Below are 23,368 nucleotides of genomic sequence, written 5' to 3'. Positions count from 1 at the left end.
GTGATTTCCCATTGGTGGTTCTGACAAAAAAACTTCTATTTCACTACTATCTCCCTGCAGTGCTCAAAAGTAAGTAAACCAAAACATATCCACCCAAGTCTCCCAATGGGTATTTGCACCATGCGTTATGGTACTCAACCATACAGAACAGAATGCCTCAGCTTCTTACCCCAGTCTGTGATTAGTTTGTTGATTTGGGCCAATGTCGCAGCAAGAGTGTTATAATTGGCTAGCAGACCATCTAATTTATTCTCATTTTGAGGCAGCACCCTCATTTCTGAACAATCCCCAACACTTTATTAAATACATTTACACTTGAGCTCTCCCAATAGCTCACTAGGACAGTCCCAGATTATTTTGCTAGTCTTTGCTGATTTAGCTGATATCAATAAGGGCAATGGTATGGGTGCAACAATTGCCTTCAGCACCCCTGGGTTAGAAAATGGTCCAGGGCTGCTGATCCTGATTGCTTTCCAGCAACCTCTGTTGGAAGTGAAGATATGTGAACTTCAGGTGAAGACAGTATATGGGTTGGTTGTGATGTTTCCCATGGTTGAATAGCCGGTGGGCACTCATTGTCTAGGGTCAAACATGAATAATGGTCATTTGAATGAGGTACTACTAGAGTTTAATCAGCTAAAACTGAGCAATGTACCAGCACAGGGCACTGGTAAACATCCTGCTGCTTATTCAGCCAGGACCACCATATCGGTTAAGACTTTGGCTTGCAGGGTTTTCTGGAGCCGAATAGGAATAAACCCCAGTTTTAGGAACAGTTCTACCCCTCCAGGTCCTATTAGTGAGCCAGTCTGGCTGATTAATTATCAATAATGTCCTGGATTATTAAGGGTCTACCTGGCTCAGGCATCAGATAGCCCAATCACCCACAGATTATCAACTTGGTTAAACACTTTTATCACCAGGAATGGCACCTTGGCACCACCTCAACCTCAAACTTATCTCCCTCGAAGGAGGATAGTCACTAGTTAGTCATTAGAAAACTGACAAGCATGGGTTCGAGCCCTTGCTGGTAGGGAAGCAGGTAACAGGAGCTTCTCATGATTGTGATGGTGAGCAGTCTGAATCTGTTGCCATTATCCACTTAATCACACTATGGGCACACACTATAGCCCATTAAAAGATTGTGCCACCAGATGGAGGTGTGGAGTTTCAGCAGAAGCTGCTTTCTCTATGTAACTTTATGCATCATGAGCGTAATGCAATCTCTGGCCCATTCTCCCTGAGAATGGGGCGGGTCACTGGAAGCATCAGATCAGTCGTGTGTTATAAAATGTAACTTGTTTTGCATAATTTGGTTAATTAGAACTATCTTGGGCATAGATCTAAAAAATTTTAAATTATGCTTGAGATAATTGAAACTGTGATTTATATATTTAGAAGAATAAAGTATAAATGCTGGTAATATACAATTCCAGATTTATTGAACAACTAGCAACTGCATAATTAGTAATGCTGGTTTCTGAGAAGCTAAAACATTCATTAAAAATTAAGGTGAAATTACGGGAATATATTTTGAATGTGTTCATTAGTATCCAATTATTGTAAGAAAATATTATTGTTCTTAGCCATTTTACCAGGCTATAAGGCTAGAAATTACTGTTGGCAATATTAACATATGAACTCTTTACACACTTGCATTAACTAAGTGGGTTAATGCCTGTGTTAAGACATTGAACAAAGGAATTTTATAGGAATGCACTCAGTTTTTGTCAAGTAGTCTTGCCAACAATAAATTTTAGACGACAGTCTGTGTTACAAATCTACCATATTAGAGCTTTTCTAATGACACATTAGTAAAAGCATTTATATATCAATATAAAATAAAAGGACTGACATTTTTAAAACCATGGTTTATATTTTTTTAAATGAGAGCTGCATAAAAGTTAACACATTCTGAAAGGCTGTAGGCAATGACCAGCAAAGATACCACTAGGAGTCAAATAAATGTGTAATATTAGTAAAATGGGGCACTTTCCAAATATTATAGTATTGCAGAAAATAGCAACACAATGGAAGCCTCTTATGCAGGAAAGTAGTTGTACGGGTAAGTACAGTGAATTATAAGCACTTACCCTGAGACTAGTTCCAGGCAAATACAATAAATGATAACTTCTTGCCCGAGAAGAGTCCCATGAGCTTAGCTTAATTATTTGCAGACAAATTGGAACTCCTCTTTTAATGAGAGCGGAGAATACTCGCATTTCTCCAAAATTAATAACCTGTTAACAAAATCATATTTTCAAAAATTCTACATTTAAAAATCATAGAGGGTAATTTAACTTTTATCACTGGGTGAAAAAATTTAAAATTATCTCCATATATTCCTGTGATTCTGTTAGGAGCCCGTTGATTATGGAGAAGAGGCATTTTTCTGTTTTTCATCAAAATAGAAATTTCACTGTCTCAATTAGATGCCCAAGTAGTCTCATTTATTTGTCACAAGTCCTCAAGATAAATACAGATGAGGAAAGCTATTCGATCCATCTAGTTCCTCCATCCAGTAAGTTCCTACTGTTCTCTCCCACATCCCCCCAACCGCCCCCCACCCCCTCTGACTGTGGCATCAAGCCATTTCTTAAATAATTCCAGGGTATTTTTCTACACTATATCTAAAAGTCCATTACATGTGTTGATCATTCTTTGTATGAAGAAACTCTTCCTGAGAGCCCTAAATTCGCCTTGAATCTGTGCCCTCTTATCCTATCCTTGCAATTTAGTTTAAAACAATTTTCTAGGCTTATCTTTTCCATTTAGTTTAACATGTTACATACCTCATTAAGATCACCTCCCAGTCTCCTCTTTTCAAAGGGGAAAGCCTAAATTGCCCCAATCTTTCCCCATAACTCAGATCTCTAACACTAGGGATCAGCTTTGTGGCAGGGATCAGTTTCATGGATCCTTAAATATTGTTTCCTGCATTTGAATGGCCCAGAATTTGCTGGAGCAGGGCATCTCATGGTAAGCACACTAAGTTTAATTTTTTCCTCACCCTTCAGCTCTAATTAATTTTGTGCTGCAAATTGCTGAAAGTGCGAATTGATAACGGCGGGGTGAGGTCACCAGTCATCTAGAACTTTGGTGAACGACGGGACCAATAGTCTATCTCCTTAACCAATGCAATTTAACGATTTGAATGGTTAGCCTAGAGACGAAAGCAGTATTTTATTTTATTCATTCACGGGATGTGACCATCACTGGCAAGGCCAGCATTAATTGCCCTTGAGAAGGTAGTGGTAAGCCACCATTTCAGGGGGCAATTAAGAGACAACCACATTGCTGTGGGTCTGGAGTCACATATAGGCAAGACCGGATAAGGACGGCAGATTTCCTTCCCTAAAAGACATTAGTGAACCAGATGGATTTTTATGACAGTTTCTTGGTCACCATTACTGATACTAGCTTTTTAAAATTCCAAATGTATTTAATTAACTAAATTTAAATTCACAGCTGCCGTGATGGGATTTGAACTCAAGAGGTGTATTTTCTGTGGTGGTAGCAGGCGTGATCGGTGGCAGGTTGGGTGGGAAAGTTGTTGTTTTTTTTACCAGGGGTCGGGAATCCGCTGTCAACTCGCTCCCACGTGCCTTTTCCACAGGCACATCTGTCAGCATGGCGTCGATCCAACCTGCAGCAGTGGGGGACCCAATTGAAATCATTGTAGGTACTTTACAGGCACCAGACCCACCCAGGTAAGGAAAATTCCAACCCATGTCTCCGGATCATTAGTCCAGGCCTGGATTACTAGTCCAGTAACATAACCACTATGCTACCCTATATATTTTATAGCAATTCACAACAAATCAGATTCCTCTCTGCTGGTCGAAACATTTCTTGCTTTGCCAGCCAGTTGCTAGCCCGTGTATTCTCAATCAGTGGCATTCGCATCCAGTAAAGCACTTTCCAATTTGTGCACTCTTTGTTTCCTTTCAGTTCTATCATTTAGTTGTATTTTATAATGCGTTTATTTTTCTCTGTGAAAGATTTACTTCCTTTTTTAATTTTCCCAGTTTAACTTGCATTCTGGTTGTGTGCTTTATATGGCATGTGCAGGACAATTATTATTAATTATAACTGGTTTCAAAGTGGAAAGCCATGGGAAACATAAATTACTCCATTAGCAGGGTCCTCATGTGGTGAAATAGCAGCCCTAAATTTCTGCAGTGAGTTTAATTTGTTTTCAGGCGCACAAGTGCAGCAATTTCTTAACACTCGTGGGTAGGTTGACGGCGAGCTCCAGTTCTTGCAAGGCTAATGGCAGAGCAGCGCAAATTACCCAGCAATTTGAGGCGGTTTGCAACTGACAGCGTATCTCTTCCTCACCAACAAATTACTGGGGTTTTTACGCGTTAATAATGAAGTGCGCCCTGAGCTCACCGTGATTTTTGCAGCAAATTCTGGACCATTGGGGGGATCTTGCCAGCCCTGGGGAGGCGGCTTTGAAGGCGGGACTGCTGGGAAAATGGCAGAATCTGGGGGCGGGTGCGCATCCCTCCCCCAACCCACCTCCGTGCCACCTTCCCAGGAGGTGGGTAGCCGACCCGTGCCGGGTCCCATCTCCTGAAGGCGGGAATGGGATTACAGCCACTTAACTGCCTGTTAACAGGTAGTTAACAGGCAGTTAAGAGGATTATCCTCATTTTTCCAGCAGTGGCGCGAGCTTCCCAACTTCGGGAAACACTGCCAGGGTCACCGAGGCGAGCAATGGGTCTGCGGGGGTCGGAGAGGTGCAAAAGTGCGCTGTGAAGGTGAGTGTTGGGGGCAAGTGTGGAGGGGTAATTATGTGAGGTGAGTGAAAAGTGATAGAAAACTTTTACTTACCTTTGTTTCTTCTTGCAGGCTTCAACAGTTGGGGAACCAGAGACTCCGGCATCTCACCGGCAGAGATGACAGATGGCTGCTGCATTCATCGATGTAACAGCCATCTGATTTCTGCTCAGCAGATAGGTTTGATGAGTCTTGAATACAAGAACTCATCAAACAACAGAGAATGTCAGTGTTTGACAGCTTCACAGAGATGTCAAACGATGACAATTCATCTGTCAAAAATGTTTACAGATGAAACGTCATACGCTGACGTTCTCTGTAACCAGCTTCCCCTTAATTGGTCTGCTAAGCCTGCTGGGCGGGCTCAACAAGGTCAATCAAGAGAAAATAGCATGGGTTGGCCACAAATCGATGGAGGTGGGGCTAAAACCCAACAAGCAGCAGTCCCGCCTCCAACACACCCCCATTGGCAAAATCACCCCCATAGTCTCCCATTTCTCAGTGATCAAAATGGACAGAGTACTACAGTTTAAGTATTTTTTGATTAGTGTACAGTTCTAGTGATATAGTTCAACATTCTAGTTGTTTGCTGATTACTGCATGGCAGTGGTTGAACATGTTGAGTGCTGAGTCTACAAAAATTCCATGGTTTCTTGCAACTCCATCGTTAGCCATCTCAATAACATTCACACAGCACATTTTCTTCTTTCTATGTGCAGTATTTTGCATTTGCCTGCATTAAACTTTGGGCTAGAAATTCGATAGAGCCCAGGAATGGGCGGTACCTTTAGAAATGTTTGAGAATTAGCGCCAGGTGCTAATACTTTAGACTGCATGCAAAATTCAGTCTCACTGCTCAAGGAAATGATTGAGTCGCTAAATCAAGTCTTAAAGGCCTAGCTCAGCGGCATTACACTCAAAGGGTGGGCCAATATCGGGTGCAGTCTAATCTCAACTCATCATTGCCACAGCCTTTTCCCAGTACTTAAAGGGGAGGTTCATTGATACTGCATCACCTCATTCTCAGCATTGCTGGCTGTGGAGCTGCCTCAGCAAGGAGAAGCACAAGGAGAAGGAGCCGGAGGATGGAAGCAGGTGTGCTCATGGCAGATCCACCTCAGTCGGGTGGTCAAGGTGAGTGAATGCTTCAACAAATGCTACATACCACAAGCTTCACACATTGCCCAAAGCAACACACCCCCAGCGCCCACCCACCAACAATCTCTACCTATCAACACTCACACCCACATTTCATGCCTTGCACACAATGACAGCTATTCAACTATGGCAGGCACAAGGGTCATTAGTTATTAGAATGAATGTGATATGTGTCATATGTTTATGCATAAATTTATTAATGGAGTTTGCAATATTTTCTGGTCTTTCTCATTTTACCTTTGCACCCTGTGATATGGCATGACACAGGGATGGTATGATGGGCATATGTGAGCAAAAGATATCTGGGGTTTAAGTCATCCTGGTGTGAGGCTGGAGGTCTGTTTGGAGGAGGTGGCAGTGTTCTGTGACCACCACCTTGGTGATGCGGAGCCATCTAATACACTGCTCCTCGCTTAATTGAAGGTAGGAGAGGGTAAGACCTCCTGGTGAGAGCCCTGATGTCCCTCCTCATCCCTCTGCACACATGTTCCTCTATTTCTGGCTGCCTACGCTCCCTCCACCATAGATCCTGGAGGACGAGGTGGCATGCCAGTACAGCCCCCATTAATGTTGCCAAGTGTAGCAGTTTGAATCTTTGAACAATAAATGTTGCCACTTTGCACTTGCCAGAAGACTGCTGATAAAAAAGAAGCTTGAAATTACTCATACAAACTGTTCCATGGGCTGAAACTGACAAGGCGCCACTGAAACTAACCTGCCCTGACAGCTGCGAGTGACTAAGGCTGATGCCTTTAAATAATGTCGCTGGAGCCGGTTTCCATCAGCTGTGCGGCTGCTCTCCCTGACGCTGTCAGGTCAAGGCGCAAAGGCGAGTGACGACAATGAATTTTGCAGATCAGATGCCTGGTGAGCGGTGCACGCTCATTCATGTCATGATCTGCCTGGCGTTGAAGTCCCTGGCGGTACCTCGTACCGGCGGCGCAACGGGGGGGTGGTGGCAGGGGTTGGATTTGCCGTGTGGCGCTGGATTTGCCTCGCCCCAGTGCTACTGCATCAGCGCCTCATCACCACCCTCTGCAGGCGCTAACAGGAGGCACAAACCTACCGAATTTTTCCCCCTTTCTCTGTTATTGTTCTGGCCACTGAGGTAATTTGTCCAATTCAATTTGTAACTTCTCCACTGTCCTTAGTTTGATGTAACCTGTAAATTTGACAAACTTTCATTGAGGCCGCAATTTTGCTGACCTCGGTGACTCCTTGGCAGGTGATGTCAGTGGTGGGTCCCGACCTCGCTGCTGTTTCCATCCCGGCCTCTGAAATGAATTTCCCTTGATTAGGTTTGTTAAGCCCACCCAGCACGTTTGCCAGCCAATTACAGGAAGCAGGTCTGGTGATGTCATTTGATGATGCGTCACTTTATATTGACATTTGTGCTGTCAGTGTTCGACAGCATTGAGATGCTGCAAACACTGACAAGCACTGCAAAGAGGTGCACCGCTGCACCCAGGCTCTCCCATGACTCCGTCCATATGCTTATGGAGGGAGTCAGAGCACGCAGGGAGGTCTTCTTCCCTTCCCATAGGCAGAAGAGACCTCCCCTGGAGATGAACAGGCTGGTTGTACATTGCAGAGGAGGGCACATGCAGGGATATGGTCAGGAGGACCTGGGTGCAGTGCTGCAAAAGTTTCAATGATCACATTAGATCACAAAATGTTAGTACAAAGCCACACTCAACTTCATCCTGCTGTGCCTCTCATCACATCCCCATCACTCTGCCTTCCCTACCCTACTCCTGCACATCCTTACTCACACCAACTTACCTTGCACCTCCACCCACCCCTCTCTATCTACATTATCACTTCCCCATCTCACTAGTCACCCCTCACACTCACCCTCATCCTAGTCCAATCACACCAATTAACAACACACAAGGGTAGGCGCTTGGGTGTTTTATGCAACGTTCATGTAAAGTTTTCTGTTAATGTGGTGTCACACATTGAAACCTTTATTTTCAACCCTTTGCATTCTTGGACAGATTTGTGTGCACCTTTGGAAGTGGCTTAGTGAGTTACAGTCAACGATGAGACATAACGGTACCCCCTGCAATGGTGATGAGTATGAAAGGAATGGCTTGGGCATTGTAGGGATGCTTTATGGTGTTGGTGTGGGGTGGTGCCAACCTAGCGCACCATGTGGCAGCCAAGGTGTACAGCATCAAGTGAAGTAAATCTGGCCATGGTGAGGCCATCCCTGGCCTCCTGGGCAGCAATGTGGTCAGCTGCTGATGACCTGTGCAGTATCAGGTGATTGCGGAGAAGGTTGGTGTTGTTATTGGTGCTGCTGGTGTGCCTGGTGCTGCTGGTGTTGGGGCTGATCGTGGTAGGATTCTGAGGACCAAAGTGAGAGAGTATAAAGGGCATCCATGCTGTTGGAATAGGTGGTAGGTGAAGTAGAGATGACAGAAGCAATCTGTCAATGGTGAGAGAGGTAATGAGGCCAGACTGGATGGAGACTTGTGTAATGACTTGCAGCATGGTGAATTTGTTGTGGAAATGCAGAGAGGAAGACTTTGTGGCTGAGGGAAGATATCTCTGTAAGGTGGGAGCTTTTACTGTACATTTGAAGCTGTCAACTCAACAGCTGATTCAATGGCCACTGAACTCTCACCTCAGCTTGATACATGTGGTCCACAGAATGCAAAAGGTGAGCTGAAATTCATTCACAAGTGGCTCTAAACAAGCCACTAAGTACCTGAATTGGGTCCCCCAATGTGAACCCACCGCTGCGTGTCGGGTCTGCACAGCGCTGACAGACCTGACAACGGGGAAAGGCACATGGCGGTGGGTTCACAGCGAGGTCCCGGCACATTGGGGAAAAAAAACACTTTACCACCCGACCCGCCAGCTGACCCCCCACAAAATCCAGCCCTGAGTTTCTGAATCCACGTCATTGATGTAAATTAGAAACAGCGTGGTCCAATATCTATCCCTAAGGCACCCCATTCAGCACTTCTCTCCACCCCAACATATCTCATTTAACAAGTACCTGTTGTTTCCCAGCCTTCGGCCAAATTCTTCTCCACTCCCAAAATTTACCATAAATCCCCACACAACTTTCAGGTTAATCATCTTTCGCGTGGAACTTTATGCAAATACTTTTGGAAGTCTAGGTACTTCACATTGTAAGGATTTCCACAGTGCGCTGGAGATGTAAATTCTTCAAATAAAAAGTAAAGGAGACATAAATTACAGACACAAAAAGCAAAATACTGCAGATGCTGGCAATTTGAAATAAAACCAGAAAATGCCGCAAACAGTCAATAAGTTAGGCAACAACTGCGGAGAGAGGAAGGTAGGCTTAACGTTTCAGGCCTATGACCCTTCGGCAGAACCATAAGGTATTACCATAAGGAATCCCTCTCAGAGTGTGTACACTTTGTAATATTCGTGTCAGCGTGACTGATCTGCTTTTATATGGATTAAAAATTACTGCTTGCAGCTGTTCTGAAAATAGACAAGTGACACTGACATCAATGTTAGGATGTGAGTGCATTCCAGGGGGATCTTTTGGCTGACATAATCCAGTGCCTCTGCTCCACTGTTTATCTGCTGAAATGAATATACAAAATTCCATGCAGGACCCCAGTAAATTGAAATATTGTGCAAACATTTTTTTAAGATTTAAGTATGCAGGATTACAAAATGGCAGGCAATGTTTGCCTCTAAAGTTACCTCCTTTAATGGACTCACCTCTGTGACAGCTATTCCCTTTATTGAAACTTTCTCATTAAGCAACAAGACTGTTAATAACCTATGTACAAGCATGCAGGAATTAATATCTTTAACCTATCATCACGCTTGCAGTGGCTATTGAAGTAAGTAAAATTGGCCCACAGAGTCCAGTTAGGATTGACTCTATTGAATACCAATTGTAGGGGTTATGAAAACATTTCCTTTTTTCCCTGATTGCCCACATGTGCCCACACACCATCTCTAGCTGTAAGGACAGATACTCTGCTACTAATAATATTCTATAACCAGCAAGTAGGAGATATGTGAAATTCCCCTGGTGTGCTACTGGTACTCTCTTCCTCTCTGTAAGGAGACATTTACACTCTGATATTCATGGGGAGGCAGAGAGTGTGGGGGAGGTTCAAAATGGCCGAAGAACCCAGGGACGCAGAGGTCCTGCTGAAATTGTTATCACTTATTTCTTCTGATTCACGTTTGGCAGCCAGCCAAACTGACAGCCTGGCCAATGGCCACACGGGAATACCAGCGGTAGGAGGCCGCAGTCGGGGACACTTGGAGGCGGTTCCCGGCAATAGGGATGGGGGAAGGTTGGCATTCGGTGCTTTGAGGGTGGGGGGGGTGGTGGTCAGCCGTGATTGCAGCATGGAGAGAGAGGCATTGGGGTTGAAAAGGAGGAGTTCCGCGATCATGGCAGGGTAGAGATGCCGCAATTGGCAGAGGGGAGGCCGAAGGCTTCGTTGAGAGGACGCCGGGAGCACTCCTGATCCTTCTGGCCCACAAGGAGTGCTTATGGAGCCAACAGCTCCCGTCTGCCTTTCACTGCTGGGTTTCCCGACCCCTGGAAAACCCGTGCAGCAACTGTTAAATTTAAATCAAGCTTCCAATTGCACTTGAACAATAGCCCCCTTGGCCCTCTCCTGCCCGTCTTGGTAGGGGGGTTAATATGGAGGCCCTAATCTTTGCACAACAATTCCCCATGATGACATAATTGAAATTGGAAAAATAGAAAAATACAGACAGGAACCTGCATTCGACTACTCTGATAGGGCATACACTTTTTTTCCCCATATTTTGTGATTTGTTGTGTTCATCAAGGTGAAGGATAATAACATGAAGAAATCAAACACTTTCCCATTTCAGGCATCTAGTGTCAGAAGTGCAGCACTCTCAGGACAGAAATATCACTGTTTAGATATTGAGGAAAGCTCCCTCTACTTTGCTGCAACAACATGCCTTTGTCACAATCACAGAAGAATGTCTCCGACTGCGCCAATGTGATATTTCTATTTCGCACACTTGCCATCCTTGTGACCTCTCTGAATGAGAGAGTCAATTTTGTGCTGCAGTTTGACACCAACTAGGAACTGTATTGAGAATGCCAAAATTAATTTTAGACATGACCTATAATGGCGACAGAGGAGAATTTTGTGCCTCCTGACTTTGGCCTTGGCTGGAGTTGAACCCAGAGTTTAGATATAAGACATTGTGCTAACCAACTGCACCATTCCACCCCAAAAATATTGCATTTTGGAGCAATATTATGCTGCATCATCTCTCCTGCTTCTGAAAAATCAAACCAGCATTCAACAGAGAAAATCTTTCCGTTAACTGAAACTCCAATTTTTGTACATCTGCCAAACTACACAGGTTGCAGTGTTGCTTTATTACATAGAAAGCTTCATCCTCTTTCTCATTCTTCTCTAAAGCAGTGTGTTTTTTAATTAAAATGTATAGGAAATTAATCTGTGCCCGTTAAACAATATAAGCTATCCCTGTATGTGACAGCAATTGCAACAAAAAATGCAAAATAAAATCCAAAGTACACAACCGCAGAACCCCACTTGGGCTCCTTAATGGACCCTGACACCTTAGCATTACATAGCAATCACATCATAAAGCCGCAATGGTTTTAAAAACTGATTGTATTAAAAGCGGAGGGGAAACTTCCTCTGATTATTATTTACTAGTGACATCATCAACATAAAAGCAAAATTACTGTCAGTTATTTCTAGCAAAATTATAATAGCATCTAGAAGACAATATTTATGATTTCACCTGAGATAGCAATCAGAGGTATCTTCGCAGTGTGATTTTGATATTGTTAATAGACAGCGACCAAAGAAATCTTGCCCTGTCCATGTATTAAACAAATATTCCTTTTTGTTTACAGAGAATATGTCAATAAAAAATGGACAATGATTTTATTTCTATAAATTAATTTGCAACATTTATAAATACCTAACTATGGTGCATGGAACATATTAGATGTACTAAGTTATATTAGTAAGGCTGACTTAAGAGCTTCATATTTATGCAATGTTGAAACAGCCCAGTTAATCTGGGAGGGAATTTGTTGTTTGAAAAAGATGGAATTAGACGCTTTAGTAAAACCATTCCCATGCAAATAAAGAATTCTGAAATACAAAGCTAAGATGGCAGCAAACACTTTATTTTACATTTTTAATACATTCATTTTTATTTTCAACTTTAAAGTATAGAAAATTGAATTGATATTTAATTTCTATTAACTAATTCTAGTCTGCAATATAAATTCTGACGTTTATTAAAACTAGATGATCTACCCAGTAGTTCAAATCTCTTTGGGAGAAGAATTTCCCTGGTCAGTATGTTTAGCAACATGGTAATATTCTTTTTGAAAGCATTTATGAATACATTGTAGTTACCAGAAAAGTCTTCCTCCAACATATTTTCTATTGAATGTAATTAACTTATTTAGAGATTAAAGGTCTGCATTGGTATTGTTCCTCATATTCTACACACATACATGAATGTGTATGCACACACGCGCACACACACAACTGACCTGTCAGGTATGACTTATTAAGAATGACAATCACTTTATTTAAATTTGTGACATATTTTAATGTACCTGTATATAATTTCTAAAATAAATATGGCTCTTTTTCTTCAAATGGATTTGCAATGTTGTCACTCCTATTGATCACAAATATCACACCTAACATTTCCCTCATTTTGGCAGTGCTCTCTCGCTCACACACACACATCAAACTATAGTGTGCTGCCTTTGTAAATCTGGAATCCAGTTAACTTATTGCAAAAGCTCACATAGGTGCTATTTTGTTTCATTTTCAATGAAAAGTGTATTTTATTTTGCTTCTTAAAAAGGCAATTGTAGGTACATCTGGATCCTATGCATACACTTACAAACTTTGTTGAATGAAAAATGAATGAAGAAAACAAAACTTCTGTACAAATACTAATTAACATTAGTATGAACAAATCTTCCAGGTGTTATCCGTAAGGCATGGGTATTCAACCATTGGCTATATATAGGTCCGGATGTATACATATATTTTGAGAAAATGGTTTGAGTTTCATCCTGATTTAATAATTGGAATAGTGTGTTTCTTATTCTGTTGTATTCAATAGGAATAGGAAATAAGCCAAAGATTTTTTTTTACATCCAGTGGAATTTGTCAGCATATGGAAACGCATGACCATACTTAAGAATCTCCAAATCAGATCTTTAAATTATAGTCATCCTTTCCTTATTTGTTAGATACTCGAACTATTGAATACGAGGGGCAACTCCATGAGCTGCACGTCGAATTGGTAAATATTAGGAAGGCGACACACATCATGCGACACTTGGAGATGAGGCGAATTCACATTCATTAATCTGGAGTGGTTTGTAGAATGCAACTACACATTGCAATATAACAATAAAACTGCTTGCTGAAAACTATATTCCGTTTTTTTTAATGGAAATATATTTTGCACATTGCTGTTTTGGGCGTACAATATGAAATATTGGTGAACGCTTGTTGGTAAAATTAAAGTGTACGTTGTAAATCAAACCAGATATGGGACCCTCCTTTAAAGAGAACAAAAAAACTGAACTAAAAAGGAAAATAAAATGCTTCGTGCTTAACAAGTGTTGTTGGATTATAAACGGAAAGAGTTTGAAATTAGATTTGATCTAGCATCATTCCATGACTAGGCGTAAAATCCATGCTTGGAATGATTTCACAAACTAGACTCTCTTAAAGTGTGGTGCAGCAAGCGGGGTTCAACTCATATTAATTCCAAAAATGTTTTGATTCAAAGTAGTTTGTATTTTATGTTGCCAAGAGCAATCGAAAAGTGCTATTGCCAGCAGTCTGGTCCTTTTTGCATGGCCCAGGGGCTATAGTAGTGTTTAAGCTTCTGAATTTGCCTGGGGCAGCAAGCCTGAATGATCACAAGGCGAATCAAGAGCTTTTTTTAGGAGTTTGCCATCAAGATTTCAAAAAACGACACGGACCAAATGTCACTTTGTTCCCCTTACAGCAAAAATATTAGAGTACAGACCACCTAACATCCCTTATGGCTTCACAATAGCAATATACCTTCGATATGCACCTGCTGCCGAGTTTCATTTCTGAAATTTAAACCAAATGCACCTTTCTTAATTAAAGATCCAAAATTAAGCCTGATCAGTTCGGGTTTTAGAAAGTCGAGATGAATTGTTAATACCAAGGGTGATCAGAAAGGATGCGACTTCAGTAAATAGGAGATGGTTTTCTTTTGAAAACAGGAGATCTGAATATTCATCTAAGTGAAGCACTAGTTCGTATGAACAACATTAATATGATCTCTGCTGAATTTGGTACTCAGAAATATTAACATATCAAAGCAGATGCCCCAGGCAAGAGAAGCTATCGATACTGGGGCACTATGCAATGTAAAGATTATTGGTTCTGATGGTTGGGAGAGTGGAGCTTCGGGCTAAACACTGCACACCATTAACTGAAAGTGATAGCAGAGGGATTTCAGCATCAGTGCAATACCACAATAATACCAAGTCTTTACTTTTAAAATATAGATTTGGAATAAGTGTAAAAGTTTATTTTCAAAATTACACTGCGGAAAAGTAACAACTCAAATAAAACAAGCCTGAAGTAATATCAATTCGACATTTCTTCAATTAAAATTAACCTAAGAAATCTACTCCAGGACAGGAAAAGGATACTTTTTGAACCAATGTGTACTAAGTCTATATCTAATAACTGGGGACAGGTGGCCGAAAGAAAGTGAACAGAAGCAAGACGGTATCTTGAGGAAACGGTTTCTGTTCCTCTTAATGTAATAATTCGAGGATTGTATTTCCTATTCTATTCTATATTCATTGGGAATATGGCACAAGCAATAGCTTTGTTATAGTCAGCTGGATGTCTGATACCTACCCATCGCTATCTCAAATGGTCTTCAATCCAAATTATTGAGAAGCCCACACTTTTAGATTCCTCATTGGTTGGAGACTCCTAAGCATGGTAATGATTTTCCCACATATTATTTCCATATGCAAGGTGCACTCACGCCCTATAGGGAAACACCATATTTAATTTAAGCTCAGATAATTTCAGTTGAGGTAAGCAAGTGTCAAGTCTTAGAAATCCCCACATTTGTGTAGGAGTATTGCTTTAGTTTAGGCTGGATCCCTCTGTCCATGGGACTGTTTCTCCTTTTTTGCCATAAATCCACATCATAGTTTAGACGTGAACTTCATGCATGGACTTTTTGCACGCCCAGCAACTATGAAACATGAAGGAGAATCATTTGGACACATGTCTTAGAGCACAAGCTTAGCCTGCATTTGAACTTCGCTATCATTGATAAGAGATGAGAAAGATTAGAATACGCTTCACCCTTCTCAGCATAGTCCCAAATAACTGTGTCTAAGCTAAAGTTGGCATCCACTACAAGCCCCAGGTACAAATATGAGTCAAAAATTGGAACAGATCCTCTTGTATTTTTTCAATCAATACCTTCAAGATTCCCTCATGAGCCACACAGCTAAAATAATTTAACAAGATTTATAAGACACCCAAAACCATATCTCATTGGTTACTTCATTTGTTATGCCAGTAATTGGGGTAATACCCTTTATAATTCGTACAGAAATGCCTGGCAAGAAGCACAACCATTCTTTCCGAAGTACCTGGGACAAACACTTCAACACCGTGACTTATGATGCTATCAATTATATCGTTGATTAAAAGAAAATAACTTGCATTTATATAGTGCCTTTCATGGCCTCAGGACATCCCAAAGCTCTTTACAGCAAATGAAGTACTTTTTAAGTGTAATCACTGTTGTAATGTAGGAAACATGACAGCCAATTTGCACACAGCATGGTCCCACAAACAACAATAAGATAATGACTAGAAAATCTGTTTTAATGATATTGGTTGAGGGATAAATATTGGCCACGACACCATGGACCAATCCCCTGCTCTTCTTTGAATAGTGCCATGGGACCTTTAATGTCCACCTGAGAGGGCAGATGGGGCCTCGGTTAAAGGTCTCATCTAAAAGACTGCACCTCTGACAGGCAACAAATTGGATAGGTAACAGTGAACAACAGTCCCTCGTTCCACTTTTGGGAGACATAGAGTCAGCGAGTCTCCCACCGACCTTTATGTGGATCTTGGAGCAGGAGTAAATATCCTAAATAAAATCCAAGATTTGATCATGTACTCCCATAACTCTTCATGGGAGTAGCATGAGGCACTAGGTCAAATTCCTTTCAAACATTGATGAAAGCAATGTAAGTGGATTTTCCCTGAATGTGAATTCTTTCACGATCCTGCATAAGGACACAGCTTGCCCCATGCATTCCTCGTGAGAACAAAATCCAACCTGCTTCTTTTTGATTACAGAGTGGACTTCCAACACATTAGATATGTCTGTCACCAGGATCCAAAGGGGAATCTTGGGAGCCACTGATATCAGCAAGACACCTGTGCAATTTTTGGTCTCAGAAGGATATGCCTTTTGTGGGTTGAACACCAACTGTGCTCTGGAGCACCAAGTATATGGGTGCTTCAAACAGAATCCTATTCCCCAATCTCAGAAGGGCAACTCCAAAGGGTCTCAACGGTTTTTGGCATTGATGTGTAAGATCATTAGAATTCTCCCTCCCCCTTGGAGCAGGTTTTAGGAATTCAGGATAAATATCACCCAGGCCTGCCAGCCTTTAAGGAAGGATTACTTATTTATTGTCAGATACGATAGTCCAATAGCCCAAAGAAAGAAAGCAAAAAGATTAGTCAGGGTACTTGATAACAAGCAAAACTACTAAGGCTGAAGCAAAACTACTAAGGCTGCACCAAAAGAAAATGTTGACTAACAACTTTCTGGATAAGATTATCGCAGTCCTCAAGAAAATATTAAAATGATATAAATCCAAGATACGTGGCGCCTATTCTAAATAGTATATCGAATGCCTCAACTAAGATAGGCACGACGTTAACAAGCACACCAGTTAAGATAGGGACGCTTAGAATTGATCGGCGATTTGAATTCACATGTTGTGGTTGGGAACTCAAAGCAAAATTAGCAAAAACTCAAAGCCGACTGATACGATTTTGTGGTACACTGGAAATTAGATGATTCCAGAATTTCCAATAAAAAATACGGAAAATTAACTATTTTTATTTTATCATTCTCACCGGGAAATGCATTGTGGGTTGAAAGGGGGCTAAGGTTGGTGAGGATTAAAGCGAAGGGAGCTGGTTTCAGCACCATCGCTTCCCAGGGGACATCAATTTGTTTTTGGCCATATTTCTCTGGTACCTGACTAACTGGACACCTCCAGACAACAATCCATCGGGTCACAACACTTCAAATAACATGCTCGACTTGAGAATAATGGCATTAAATTTAAACATATCACGAATAGGCTAGTCATTAGGCATCCCAGCCGCAAAACACAAGAAAACCAGTCAACAGTCCTGATTAAATACATTGTAAAAATGTTCATTGCAATGAAAGTCAATGTGCCGAAAGACTACAAAACGAAGTACTCGTTATTATTAGTAGGACTATTAATAATAACCATTATCCATTGTAATTTTTAAAATATTCTTACGGTCGTAATATTTCATATTACAGCGGTATAATGCATTTTCAAATAAATATTATTCATTTAAACATGTTGTTATACCAACATCAATGGACGATTTTGAAAACAAGAAACCATTTTTGATTTAAATGTGTTGACAAAAGCAACACCAAGAGCCCGTCTCTGGCCAACGTGTTATAAACCTCTCATTACCAGCAAATCTTTAAACTTTTATATGGAGAGGCTCAATACTAAATTGAAATTGCAATTTACACGGGTAGTGTTAGTCTACAGACCTGGAGGCAGATTTCATGACATTTCTAAGTATTGTAGCTGTCTTTTTTTAAAATACTTGGGGATTGCAAAGCTTTTTTCTAACACGCCTCGAAGAAACACAAGCTCGATATTTTCACCCGTCGAAGGGTAACATATATGCAATATACAATTTTGGAAAATCCGTAATTGTTATGATCTAGAGTAGATTTTTTAAATAGTGGAATAATGATAAATGAAAAGCCTTGCAGTTCTCGAATGGTTAAATATCCCTGTATAAAAGAATAAACAAATTACATCTTAATTTGCATTCCTATTAATTTGCCTTAACTTTTTTTTAACTAAACAGCCCCCACCCCAACCACCGAAACGTCGGAAATGTAGAACACTAATGTCTGCAGTGTTTGCGGTTCAGCTTTGAAAGGTGTCCAGCGTAGAGTGACAATGGGGAGATTGGCTCCTTTATAGGAGGTGCTCAGTAACGGGAAAGATCACTGGGTCATAATTCTGACTTGTGTTCCAGTACCTGTAATTTATTCCAAAGACCTTTATTTTTTGATAATTGATGTATGTATGATATCATTTGCTGGTGCCTTACGGTGACAGAAAGTGAGCGGCTTCACACACCGTGTGTTCTTAAAAGCCAATTGTTAATATTTTTGTACAGCAGCAGCCAACTGTATTTTAGACCGTTTGCTCTCACACTGACCTGTATGTTTGAGTCTCTTCTTTAAGTAGGGGCATGTGCTTTTTCACAATTCCAATTATTTTCTTGAAGAAATGTATTAGTACCACATGCCAGGAAACATTGATGTTCCCAACTGGGTTACACAGTATTCAATATCAGCCGAGTTAAATTGAAAGCAAAACATATGCGTGTGCAGACAATAAAAGGGCCGCTTCTCAATTGTTTAATACTTTCCAGTTGTTACTCAAACTATGCCTGATCAATTTTTAGCTTTATAACATTACTGGTTCCTGTTTCCGAGAGTCTCAGCTATCCGCACACACACTATAATTTATTAAGATCCCACCCTGTATTCGAGTAAGTGCTTTGCTATTCTCTCTACTGCTTGTTACAGTACTCAGAGGCTATCGGTGCTCAATACACTCAATGGTTGATACTAGTCATCACCGTCAGTCTTCCTGCGAAGGTCGGTTTCACTTCTGAAAAAAATATTTTATGATTTCCCTATCGTGTCCCGCACCAAAGAAATAATGAGATAAATGACTTACCTCTCCGTATTACTCCGCCTTGACCGTTTAAAACTAATCCACATTGTGCCTCTACTGAGTTCTGTAAATCAAAACACAAATGCGAGATCAGGAAGCTGCAATAAAAATTTACATTCTATCATTTCATAACAGGAACATGCTTATTTTGGTATACACTCATTTTGCCCTCCAGGAACGGCTTCTACTAATCTTATCTATATATTTTTTCATATATTTGCAACAAAAGAAATCTACCTTTTTCAATTTAATCTCTTGCATCCACATATATAACATATGTATTTGGCATTAACGTGAATATTGAAGTATCTACATTGAATCTCATTAACTGCGATGGTTTCCTGGTAAAATATATTTATGTAAAACGTGCAAGCAAATATGCATTTGATTTGCATTTCAGCATTTATTTCTTCTCAGGCCGCCTTTCCGGTAAAGTATACATACAATACATAGTCGAATCGTTAAGCCTAATGAAGCATTTTAATTTATTAAAATACTCCTCTCCGCACCAAACATACAATTAGTTCAGCGACGTTAACAGTCAGATCACAGCTAAATTTATAAATCCACGGAACCTTGAACTGATTTTAACAACACTGTTTTCGCTGGAATTACTTTTCCCATTACTATTTATATATTAATGATAAATATTTATTTTGTTTACGCACAAATTTCCATTTTCTCGACACAAAAATAAAGCTCTTTGGCCTGTCTAATCCATGGAGAAGTTTGAAAAGAATTCGGAGAGAGGTGTCGCATACTAAAGACCACTCGAATTTGCCTTTCTCCCTTTTCTCTCTCCTTTTTTTCGTCCTATTGACGCGCTCTTGTAAACCTTTAGAAACTCACAGCCCTTTCTCTTATGTTCTGGGGTTAAAGTGATTATAAAATCAATATAAAAAAACTCCGACATCAAGCATAAATTAAACTCGTGACGGGGAAAAGGTGTGACAGTTTCTTTTGTTTGGCATAACAAATCTTTTTAGGGAGCTCAAAGATGTATCTACTGCTTAAAGACCGTTTGCATCTGTTCAGCTGTTTAAGCAGTCTCCAGTCTATCTGAGTTTAGCACAGATTGACTAGGAAGCAAAACATAAAAATTGGGTACGAACGTTTGCTGTTTTTCCAACAGCAATAGAAATACAGGAGCGGAATGAAGTTTACACACAGATTTTACTCGGGACCAAAACTTAGTCCGGTAACAGACACATGTAATCTGGGTTTCATTGAATCTTTCATTCGGTCTTTTTTTGTTTTACACACAGCCGTTTTATGGAGAGGAAAAAAGGAAATAACTAGTCTGGTCAGATGACGTTGCATAAGTAAATAGATGGGTGACATAAAGTCGAAAATTGGATAAACTACGGTGCTCCCGCGCATTGCATTTTCTTATTGTTTCTGGCTTGCAAATTCCCTAATCCGTTCTTTAAAAAAAAAACACGCTTTGTGAGAAGGAAAAGAACAAAAAATGTACAAGTATAAAAATCAGCACCAGACGTGCTCAGCAGAGGAAAGAAAAACATAAAGGGGTTTTAGTTGAGCAGAATGTGTTGGATTAAATTAAGATTTTTCCAAGACCCAATTTGAGAATTTCTCTCTAATGAGGCCATAACTCTGTTCTCGATCTGATATTCTGCTATTTAATGTGTTGCCCTTGCTTAAGCAAGGGAGAAAGTCACGTTTTACGTACTCTAATCGTCTTAATTTCCTTCCTGATCCAAGAGATAAGGTTTATTTTTTAATTATAGAGTGTGCTGAAATATACCGCGTCTTAGAGGGAAATGCACACAGCACTGCGGCGGGCGAGATATCAGGCAGCGTTTGTCAAAGTCCTATTTTTACTTAAGAACTGATTTTTTTTAAAAGAGAGGAGCACTAGTCTTGGAAGCAGGAAACAGAAAAAAAACAGAATTTAACGTGAGTATAATTTCCTAATGTTGCCAATTAGAAACACAATTTAAAAAGAGAAAATTATAACTAGTTGCTTGGTTCTGGTGTTCGGTAATTTTAAAAATAAATTAATGCCAAAAATATGGGCTCTGCAATATTGTAAGAATTTTAAACAAATAAATTGATTTAATTGTTTCATAAAATAAATATTTCTCCAAAAACCGTTCCTACATTCCACCTTTATTTTGTAATCACGCTGGGGTACGTTTAATTTTACTCCCCTCGACCATTTTAATAATAAAATGTGATTTTCTTGCCTTTAAACTATTTTATTCCAATTTGTACTAGTAGATTCGAAAAGTTTCTCCGAGATGGTGGAAGGCAAGGTATACATTAACGAATGTACATAGGACAGCTAGCTTATTTTATTTGTGGGTAATATGTAAAATACAAGATACGCTAGCAAAAGATACATTTTATGGCCCTAGAACAGCTCCACTTCACTCTTGTGCTTTTAAGGAACTTCGGAGCAGCTGATGTTAAAAATAATATTCGTCACATTTCGATTCTTATTTATTTCTATTCTGTTTGCGCTATCCACAATTGGAAGTCAATTGGCGGCAAATAACGGGCGGCCCTTCAATGTCAGAGAAATCACAGCTGCTTATGTGGTATTAGAAAATAACTTTTTTAAGTCACGGCATTATCTTTTTTTCAAGGCTCGGACAGTGATACAAGAAATGTATCAGCAATAATGATATATCGCCTTGCATTGCACTGTTAGACCCGCTCATTGCTGTTGGATGTGTGTTACTTCAGTTTGATTGCCGTAACCTTGGTTTGCTCTGCTCCTTTCTAAACTACTGAGCGCAGACAAAGATCACTGGCTCATTCATTTATCTATTTTAATTGGAGCGGGGGGGGGGGGGGGGGGGAGGTTAAATAACATTGGTTTTAAATCGACGAGATTTGAACATTGAAACCGTAAATTTATGTAAGGCAGAAAAAGGAATCCATACTTTCTTATTGGACACTTTGAATTTTGAAACCTCTAATTTTTATTATTAATATTAAGTTTACCTGCATGTCATCAGATCCTGGAGGTGGTAGCCCTAGATTTGGACCTGGTAGAAGTCTCTGGTCTGGGTGCATGCCATATTGGGACCCATGGCTCATAAGAGACAGGTCATGCCGGCGGTAGGCTTCCAAACAGCTCAGCTCTCGCCTCTGCTCATCCAGGCAAGAGGACTTGAGAGTCCGGGCATTGTGAAGGTTGATAAAGTCTGTAGGTTCTCCATGGTGGATCTGTTGGTAGTATTGTTGGGTATGGTGGAGGCTATTCAAGGAATAGGCATCTGGGTTGACTGCAGGGTGGCTGTGCTGGAACTCGTAGTGGAAGGACTGGTGGTGCAGAGGGGTGTACTGGTGGTTTGTGGAGAAATAAGGTGAGGCAAAATCGGTTCCATTCGCGGAGTAGGTTAAAGGGGATGTGGATGAATAGGCGACTGTAGAATTTGCCACTGATTCCAGACATCCCAGCTGCATCAGACGATAGCTGTTTGATCCATCATGACGTATCTGAGAAAAAGAAAATAGAAAACAAATCTGGCTTGTCATTTCTTATACCTCGCAGGTACAAAAGTACAATCAATCCACTCCAGCGCTCAAACACTAAAGCCTTCGAGAAAACACAACCGCAAACGTCTTCAATCTATCCATCACCAATGGAAAATACACAAATCCCTTCAAACAATACACGGCGGTTTATCTAAATCTGGCTACTTAACTTTCCATCTTTTTAGGGATAACATTTTTTTCATTATGGCAACTGTTGCAATATAACGAATGCCATTCTCGCGACAGATGTCATAACGAATAAATTTCGTTCTTAAAGCCATGAAAAGTAACTTTTAATTGACTACAGCAGCTTTAGAAATATAATAACACTCATCATCAGAATAAAAATACCTCGGGATCATGGACGAGACCCGGGAACGTTGCTGACATTTTCGATCCAAAAAGAGGTTCTAATGCGAGCAAGTAAAAAAAAACACTCGATTTCCCCCCCCCAAAATTATATTCTCTCTCTACACCCCGGAAGAATCCGTCTATTCCGGGCGAAATAACGTTTCCTCTGCACAAAAGCAGCTCCCTGTATCACATTTTGTACTTGTCGGGTTTTTTTTTCTTAACTGATGGCGTAGGTCCCTTGGTAATATATAAGTTTTGAAAATTAAGCATCAGCATTGAACTGGGAAGACAATAGACAGAAGCGCTCCATCCCAGGAGACGCGGAATAAATATTGTATCTTCTCCTCATCACAGCCGAGCTTGCTCTAAGTTGTTAATTGTATTGGGGAGTTTTTCGTGCTTTTTCCTGTTTTCTCTCCGGTAACGGTGGATTTATGATGCCTAATCTTATAAACCTGTATTGCAATTTTCGAAGAC

At 40.6% G+C, this 23,368-nt stretch overlaps 1 protein-coding gene across 1 annotated transcript in view; it reads right to left on the bottom strand.

The window, feature by feature from the left end:
* Positions 1-22,584, bottom strand: part of tfap2d (transcription factor AP-2 delta (activating enhancer binding protein 2 delta)) — a 117,868-nt gene extending 95,284 nt beyond the window's left edge. The window contains exons 1-2 of the mRNA XM_085997490.1: positions 22,001-22,584; positions 19,034-19,094 (exon numbers count right to left, since the gene is read on the bottom strand). Coding sequence (XP_085853616.1) covers positions 19,034-19,094; positions 22,001-22,537 — 598 coding nt within the window. The 5' untranslated portion in view covers positions 22,538-22,584. The remainder of the gene's footprint in view (positions 1-19,033; positions 19,095-22,000) is intronic.
* Positions 22,585-23,368: the final 784 nt, after the last annotated feature.

The sequence above is a fragment of the Somniosus microcephalus genome, chromosome 9, assembly GCF_052327205.1.
Source record: "Somniosus microcephalus isolate GS21.2 chromosome 9, FLI_Smic_1.0, whole genome shotgun sequence".
NCBI lineage: Eukaryota > Metazoa > Chordata > Chondrichthyes > Squaliformes > Somniosidae > Somniosus > Somniosus microcephalus.
The sequence above is the reverse complement of the archived record's forward strand: the minus strand, read 5'-3'. Positions and strand labels throughout refer to the sequence as shown.